The sequence below is a fragment of the Xiphophorus couchianus genome, chromosome 6 (assembly GCF_001444195.1).
Source record: "Xiphophorus couchianus chromosome 6, X_couchianus-1.0, whole genome shotgun sequence".
Taxonomy (NCBI): Eukaryota; Metazoa; Chordata; class Actinopteri; order Cyprinodontiformes; family Poeciliidae; genus Xiphophorus; species Xiphophorus couchianus.
Genome location: NC_040233.1, coordinates 19,465,378 through 19,474,059, shown reverse-complemented (window position 1 = coordinate 19,474,059; position 8,682 = coordinate 19,465,378). Strand labels below are relative to the sequence as shown.

The 8,682-nt window shown below is 46.3% G+C and overlaps 1 protein-coding gene across 1 annotated transcript; it reads left to right on the top strand.

The window, feature by feature from the left end:
• Window positions 1-275: 275 nt before the first annotated feature.
• On the top strand, window positions 276-8,552 carry ftr67 (finTRIM family, member 67). Its single transcript, XM_028020693.1, has 7 exons — window positions 276-1,016; window positions 5,349-5,444; window positions 5,627-5,860; window positions 5,943-6,102; window positions 6,201-6,311; window positions 7,791-7,877; window positions 8,151-8,552. The coding sequence occupies exons 1-7, from the start codon at window positions 417-419 to the stop codon at window positions 8,216-8,218; spliced, it is 1,356 nt and encodes a 451-aa protein (XP_027876494.1). The 5' UTR covers window positions 276-416; the 3' UTR covers window positions 8,219-8,552.
• The last annotated feature ends 130 nt before the right edge of the window (window positions 8,553-8,682 follow it).

The window sequence follows — 8,682 nt, the reverse complement described above, 5'->3', positions numbered from 1 at the left end:
TGTTCAACATTAGATGTTCACACATAAAAATCTTAAGAAGTTAATATGTAAATAGAGGGTGAAAAATCTTTTTTTGCACTTAGAGCGATTTTTCCCCCATGAACGCGTCTTTGATAAAGTGAACTAACCCAATTAAAACTGCAATAATAATAATTTAACAATACTTTAAATTAGCTTTGTAAAAAGAGTTTGTGTTTTTGCATTTATTGTTGGTCTGGTTGTGAAGCAAAGACAGCTCTTAGTTAGAAGAATCTGTATTTGTCTCTTTAAATTAAATGTCCTCCAGTATCGGTGTCGTTGCTAGGCCACGCCTCCATTCTCTTCACTTCCTGTAAACAAAGCAGCTGTAGCAACACTGAACCAGTGTGTTCTTGTTTTTTCTGTTATTTTCTGGCTCCTCTGTAGTGTTTTAAAAAATGGCTCAGGGTGGAGTGGTTCTGGACAAGGACCAGTTTAACTGCTCCATATGCCTGGACGTGCTGAAAAACCCAGTGACCATCCCCTGCGGACACAGCTACTGCTCGGACTGCATCCAGAACTACTGGGACCAAGACGACTTTCTCGGGGTCTTCGTCTGCCCGCAGTGCCGACAGAGCTTCAGCCCGAGGCCGGCGCTTGCCAGGAACACCATGCTCACCGATGTGGTGGAGAAATTCAAGACAACTACGCTCCTGGCTGCCTCGGTACCGAGGGATAACCGATGTCTGGCCAAAGCTGACGACGTGGAGTGTGACGTCTGCACCGGGAGGAAAAACAAGGCTGTCAAGTCCTGCTTGGTGTGCCTGGCCTCCTACTGCGATGTTCACCTCCAGCCTCACTACGAGTCCGCTGCCTTCAAGAAGCACAAGCTGGTTTCGGCCTCCAAGCGGCTCCAGGAGACGATCTGTCCCCAGCACGACAAGCTGCTGGAAGTGTACTGTCGCACCGACAGGCGCTGCATTTGCTACCTGTGTCTGACAGACGAGCACAAAGGACACGACACGGTGCTGGCCGAGGCAGAAACACAACAAATGAAGGTAGCAACACATTATATCAGCCTGGAATTATCGTCTGTGAGTTTTAAGTATTTGTTGTGCAAATACTTAAAACTCACGAGTCACCTTGCGTATGGTGACATGTGGATCAATTTTTATTTTTTGTAAGAGCCTTGGTTTTATTTTTCAGTCCTAATCATTTTTATGTAGAGACGCATTCGGTCAGAGACTGCATTCAGACAGTTTGTATTGTGGACTGGCTCTGATTAGTGATAAGGAGGTAAACATCAATTTCACCTCCCCTCCCCCGGCCTTCCCCAAAATGATTAAATGCAATATAACAACCCAATGATGAAAGAAAACCTTGGACTTGGTGTTCCCTCGCCCGGACGCGGGTCACCGGGGCCCCACTCTGGAGCCAGGCCTGGAGGGGGGGCACGATGGCGAGCGTCTGGTGGCCGGGCTTTTACCCATGGAGCCCGGCCGGGCTCAGCCCGAAGAGGAAACATGGGCCCCCCCTCCCATGGGCCCACCACCCGTGGGAGGGGCCAAAGGGGTCGGGTGCACTGTGTGATGGGTGGCGGCCAAGGGAGGGGACCCTGGCGGTCCGATCCTCGGTTGCAGAAACTGGCTCTTGGGACGTGGAATGTCACCTCTCTGGTGGGGAAGGAGCCGGAGCTAGTGCGTGAGGTCGAGAGGTTCCGGCTAGAAATAGTCGGTCTCACCTCGACGCATGGCTCTGGTTCTGGAACCAGTCTCCTTGAGAGGGGCTGGACATACTTCCACTCTGGAGTTGCCCAGGGAGAGAGACGTCGGGCAGGAGTGGGCATACTTGTTGCTCCCCATCTCGGCGCCTGTACGTTGGGGTTTACCCCGGTGAATGAGAGGGTAGCATCCCTCCGCCTACGGGTGGGGGGACGGGTTCTGACTGTCGTTTGTGCTTACGGGCCGAACGACAGTTCAGATTACCCACCCTTTTTGGAGTCCTTAGAGGGGGTACTGGAGAGTGCTCCTCCTGGGGACTCCCTTGTTCTGCTGGGGGACTTCAACGCTCACGTGGGCAACGACAGTGAGACCTGGAGGGGCGTGGTTGGGAGGAACGGCCCACCCGACCTGAACTCGAGCGGTGTTCTGTTGCTGGACTTCTGTGCTCGCCATGGATTGTCCATAACGAACACCATGTTCAAGCATAAGGGTGTCCATATGTGCACTTGGCACCAGGACACCCTAGGCCGCAGTTCGATGATCGACTTTGTCATCGTTTCATCGGATCTGCGGCCGTATGTCTTGGACACTCGGGTGAAGAGAGGTGTGGAGCTGTCCACTGACCACTACCTGGTGGTGAGTTGGCTCCGGTGGTGGGGGCGAAAGCCGGTCAGACCTGGCAGGCCCAAACGTGTTGTGAGGGTCTGCTGGGAACGTCTGGCGGAATCCCCTGTGAGACGGAGCTTTAACTCCCATCTCCGGCAAAACTTCGAACACGTCCCGGGGGAGGTGGGGGACATGGAGTCTGAGTGGACCGTGTTCCGTGCCTCCATTGTCGAGGCGGCCGATCGGAGCTGTGGCCGCAAGGTTGTCGGTGCCTGTCGCGGCGGCAACCCTCGAACCCGTTGGTGGACACCTTCGGTGAGGGATGCCGTCAGGCTGAAGGAGTCCTATCGAGCCTTTTTGGCCTGTGGGACTCCGGAAGCAGCTGATGGGTACCGGCGGGCGAAGCGGCATGCGGCTCGGGCGGTTTGCGAGGCAAAAACTCGGGCGTGGGAGGAGTTTGGAGAGGCCATGGAGAAAGACTTCCGCACGGCTTCGAGGCGATTCTGGTCCGCCATCCGGCGTCTCAGGGGGGGGAAGCGGTGCAGCACCAACACTGTTTATAGTGGGGATGGTGTGCTGCTGACCTCTACTCGGGACGTTGTGGGCCGGTGGGCAGAGTACTTCGAAGACCTCCTCAATCCCACCAACATGCCTTCCACTGAGGAAGCAGAGCCTGGGGACTCTGGGTTGGGCTCTCCAATCTCTGGGGGCGAGGTCGCCGAGGTGGTTAAAAAGCTCCTCGGTGGCAAGGCCCCGGGGGTGGATGAGATCCGCCCGGAGTTCCTTAAGGCTCTGGATGTTGTAGGGTTGTGTTGGTTGACGCGACTCTGCAATATCGCATGGACATCGGGGGCAGTTCCCCTGGACTGGCAGACTGGGGTGGTGGTCCCCCTGTTCAAAAAGGGGGACCGGAGGGTGTGCTCCAATTATAGAGGGGTCACACTCTTAAGCCTCCCTGGCAAGGTCTATTCAGGGGTCCTGGAGAGGAGGGTCCGTCGGATAGTCGAACCTCGGATTCAGGAAGAGCAGTGTGGTTTTCGTCCTGGTCGTGGAACACTGGACCAGCTCTACACCCTCAGCAGGGTCCTGGAGGGTGCATGGGAGTTCGCCCAACCAGTCTACATGTGTTTTGTGGACTTGGAGAAGGCGTTCGACCGTGTCCCTCGGGGAGCCCTGTGGGGGGTTCTCCGGGAGTATGGGGTACCGGGCCCTTTGATACGGGCTGTCAGGTCCCTGTATGACCAGTGTCAGAGTCTGGTCCGCATTGCCGGCAGTAAGTCGGACTCGTTTCCGGTGAGAGTTGGACTCCGCCAGGGCTGCCCTTTGTCACCGATTCTGTTCATCACTTTCATGGACAGAATTTCTAGGCGCAGCCAAGGTGTTGAGAGGATCCGATTTGGTGGCCTTAGGATCTCATCTCTACTTTTTGCAGACGATGTGGTCCTTTTGGCTTCATCAGATCGTGATCTGCAGCTCTCGCTGGATCGGTTCGCGGCCGGGATGGGGATCAGTGCCTCCAAATCCGAGGCCATGGTCTTGAGCCGGAAAAGGGTAGAGTGCCTTCTCCGGGTCAGGGGGGGTGTCCTGCCCCAAGTGGAGGAGTTTAAGTATCTCGGGATCTTGTTCACGAATGGGGGAAGAAGGGAGCGGGAGATCGACAGGCGGATTGGCGCAGCGTCTGCTGTCAAGCGGGCGCTGTACCGGTCCGTCGTGGTGAAGAGAGAGCTGAGCCAAAAAGCGAAGCTCTCGATTTACCGGTCGATCTACGTTCCCACCCTCATCTATGGTCATGAGCTTTGGGTCATGACCGAAAGAACGAGATCGCGGATACAAGCGGCCGAAATGGGTTTTCTCCGTAGGGTGGCTGGGCTCTCCCTTAGAGATAGGGTGAGAAGCTCAGTCATCCGGGAGGGACTCAGAGTAGAGCCGCTGCTCCTTCACATCGAGAGGAGCCAGTTGAGGTGGCTTGGGCATCTGGTCAGGATGCCTCCTGGACGCCTCCCTGGTGAGGTGTTCCGGGCACGTCCCACCGGGAGGAGGCCCCGGGGAAGACCCAGGACACGCTGGAGGGACTATGTCTCTCGGCTGGCCTGGGAACGCCTCGGGATTCCCCCGGAGGAGCTAGAAGAAGTGGCTGGGGAGAGGGAAGTCTGGGCCTCCCTTCTGAAGCTGCTACCCCCGCGACCCGACCTCGGATAAGCGGAAGAAGATGGATGGATGGATGGATGGATGGCAATATAACAAATAGTTTTACTATGTTTTGCATCCAGTAACCTGTTCTTCAATACACATTGTTTTTAACTTTAATGAAATTAGCTACGGGCTTTGATTACGTGCTTTTTATGAATTATAGGGGGTCATTTTGTAATCCGTTCTTATTTTTATGCATTTATCCATGACGCTCAGAAAAAATATATACCTGGATCCTGACCCTTTCTTTTACACCCTGAAGAATTAGAAAGCAGTTTCTAAAAGTAAATTAGGCAAAAATGGACCTTTTTCCAATTACGTTAAAATTGTAATGTTCATGTCCTTCATTTATGTCGCAGGGAAGAAATTGTTGAACAATCGATATTGTTCAAGAATCTGTCCCTTTGTCAACTGCTTCTCTAAATGCTTTATTTAGTCCGACCCTGGTTCTTTAGATCTGGTCAAGAACAAAGTTATCCCTCTCAGTGCAGTTCTTCATGCTGCACGCAAACAAAACCAAAATGACTGTGATTTAGCTCTACTAATAAACAAAATAAATGGCTCTGCTTATATTTATTTTTATTTTATTTTTTTTTTGCTGTAAATCAAGGTTTGATATGAAGATGGTGACACAGATTTAGTTCTTGTGGTTTTGTTGTCATGTTTCTGAAGCAGTTCAGTTGATTTCTGGCTAAATATTGCATTTAAATAGTATTATTTATTTTTCTTTTGTAGGTTTTACATTATTACCTATAATTACATTATAGGTTTTACAGATATTCTGTGGAGATTCAGAAAGGCAAACGGGTGATTTTTCCTTGTTTAGTAAACATGACTTATAATTTTAAAATATCCCATAATTCTTTCTTTCAGATGCAGCTTAGTGACATGAGGCAGAGCTCACAGTTCAAGATTCAGCAAAGAGAGAAAGAGGCACAAGATCTGAGACAAGCTGTTTTTTCTCTCGCTGTAAGTGCTGACACACAGATTCTTTCTGTTAAATGATTAATGAGAAAACTCAGTACAATACTTAACTTGTTCTTTATTTACATAACAGCTGCTGAAGTTAAATATTCTCATAGAACAGATGTTTTTTTTTAAATTGTGCCTCCCTCGCTGACTGCTGTGCGTTGGTCTGCGTCTCCCTCTAGCGTTCGGCACGGGCTGCTGCTGAAGAGAGCGACGCCATTTTTACGGAGCTCATTCGCCAGATAGAGCTGAAGCGCTTTGAACTGAGAGAGCTCATCAAAGAACAGGAAAAGACGGCCATCGGTGAAGCCGAGCAGCTGCTGGACAAGATCCAGAAGGAAATTGCTGAACTGAAGAAGAACGAGGCCGAACTTGACCTCCTGTCCCACACTGATGACCCCGTCCAGTTCCTCCAGGTGATTCCTTCAGACTTGTTCTGCGGACAGTGACTCAGTAGCACTCAGCCTAACACCGTCTCCTCTCTGTATCTGTGTTTAGAGTTGTCAGTCCCTTCATGCCTCACCTACGCTGTCAGCTTCTCCTTTGCTCAACATGAACCCGGGCCTCTCCTTCAGCCCAGTGATGACAGCTGTGTCCGACTTCAAGGGATTGCTGCAAGAAGTGTGCCAGGGAGGATTTGTCAGCATCTATGAGAAAGGTAGACACACTTCAAGAGGGGTTTTTAAAGGACATTTGTTCCAACTACTGACTGATCTAATGTTTCTCTTTTCGTTTATTTTTTTAAATTTTTTTTAGTGAAAGATGTTACAATCATGATGATTCAGAATCCTGAGTCCTCAGAGTCTCAGTGTGACTCTCCCCTCGCTGGTGAGGCTGGGGCAGCTGCACAGATGGAGTCACCAATAAGTGAGCTTGTTAAGATGTCATTTAACCCAATTAGACATGGCTATGTTACCTTCTGATTCTGATTCTGCATTGATTATTGTAAAGATGTACAAAGATTTGAAATAGGTATATCTTTAATTGATAATAATTGTTTTTTTTAATCACAAGTTCTGTCACCTATTAACAGTTTCTATAAAATCAATAGCTTCAGCATTTCATATTGTATACTTGATCATTTTGTGATTGCCATTTTTATGCATAATTTTTTAATCAAATTTGTCTGATTTGAAAAAATAATACCAAAGTTCTACATACAACATAATAATCTTTATTTAATCTAGCGTCTGCTTGACAACAAAAACACATTTTCTTTTCATAAGCTTATAAATGCAGGCATAATCAATAAAGTAGAATATCATCCCGCCGAAGAATATTTGCCAAATTAAAGAACTCTTAAAAATGACAACCTATAAGCAAATGTTAAACATACTTGTCTTTAAACCCATATTTCTGTTTTAAAAATATTTTTTATTGGTCTGATGTACTCTAACTTTATATGTCATATTTTCAATAACTGTAAGTGGAAAATCAATGCAAACAACGGAAGCATTGAAGTAAGTCCTTGAAAATATCAGTCCGAGTGTAATTAATTGATAAGTGTTTTACTTAGTGAATTAAGTTACTCACATAAATTAACTTTTCAATAATATTCTAATTTATTGAATGGTCTGTACATTCAGGCACCAATGGGTTTAGTTAATGTTAATAAACAAATATTATTAATATACAAACTATTAAAGAAACTTTTCTTAAAAAGTAACGGTGGGCAAATTTTTCATTCCAGCCCAATAGAAAAAGTTGTATATTTTTATACATAGCTCTATTTATTTTTTGTTTTGTTTTCAAAATGTACAGTACAGACCAAAAGTTTGGACACAACTGTTGTGTCCAAACTTTTGGTCTGTACTGTATATTTTTTCTTGTTTTTCTTTATGTTGAGAAAAATCTACCTTGTTTATTAAAAGGCAAGAAGCAAACTCTGACTAATTGCTGTTAAGTCCTGTGATTTCAGTGGTTTAATTGACCACAGATTTAATTTTGATATTTTTTCCACAGACACCTAAAATAATTTAGATCAGTTCGTTTATATACTTGCTAAATAATGCGGAACCCTTCTCTCTTGTTGCGTTTTTCTTATGTGCAGATGGTTTCTGGGACACACTTACTCAGTGACACACTGATGAGATGTGTGAACACATGAAAACGAGTTGTGTGCTGTGTTGTGTGTGTGTTACGTTACACCCGTGTACCTGTTTGTGAAATTTGACGTGTTTTTATTGTCCTTCTGAATAAAAGACGTTTCCGTCCTAACATTTTCCTTTCAGCCGAAACTCCTTTCTCAGCATGTTTGCTTACCGCACAGTTTGCTGAATCTGCATGAGATTCTGTCAGTTTCAGTTTGGGAGGCTCCACAGTAACTCTGTTTATCTGTCCTCGCAGTTCTGCCTCCTCTTAGTCTGGACCAACCAGCTGTCAGTCCTCTGAACCCATTCTTTGGCCAGGGACCATTTGCCTTCTCACCGTTTGGTAACTAGAGTCATCACATTAATGAAGCATTTATTCCAAATCACTGTTACATGCGCTGAAATTTGTTGTTGCGATGTGATATGGAAAACCTTATTGATACAAAACATTTTAACATTCAGATGCTTTAACCCTTAGGTAATTTAACATTATATTTACAAAAGAAGTTTGATTTCCTCACATCATTTTATCTCCTGAAGTAAACTGATCAGATTTTGTTGTTTCTGCTGCCTCAGCTTGGTGCAACGTTCCATTTCTTGTTTTCTTTTTGCCCAGGTTCCAAAGTCACGACTGGATCTAGACAAAGACACCTGCAGAGACGGCCTCACTCAAGAAGAAGATAAATCCTGCTGGACATCAGACTGAATGTCGTACACGCACTCGCATAACCTGAGTTTCATAAGAGTCAAGAATGAGACCTTTTTGAATATTTTATCGGTGGACACTAGTTCATTGACTTTAATCAATTATATTTCAGTATTTATTTACAGATGATACAGTTAACTTAGCTAAAAGCATGAGCAGCCTACTTCAGTGTATTTCAGTCTTGCTAAAAGGGTCAGCCTGTTGTAGTGATGTGGTTTTATGCTTTTATAAGTATTTTTTTAAGCAATGCTTTATGACCAGTTATTTTCTTTTGTAAACTCATTTGTTACACATTAAATAAACATCGGCTTATTTTGAGATTAAAGAATATTCATTCACTGAAGGATTTCATAAACAGTTTCACTTGAAAGCAAAGAGGAAAACCTTTATTTATGTGGGATAAATCTCACCGGCAAATAAATCCTAGGTTTCAAAAGAGACC

Coding starts and splice junctions, on each gene's coding strand:
- ftr67 (XM_028020693.1), top strand. CDS start 417: ATGGCTCAGGGTGGAGTGGTTCTGGACAAGGACCAGTTTAACTGCTCC. Junction 5,861..5,942: donor ACCCCGTCCAGTTCCTCCAG/GTGATTCCTTCA, acceptor ATCTGTGTTTAG/AGTTGTCAGTCCCTTCATGC. Junction 6,312..7,790: donor ACAGATGGAGTCACCAATAA/GTGAGCTTGTTA, acceptor CTGTCCTCGCAG/TTCTGCCTCCTCTTAGTCTG.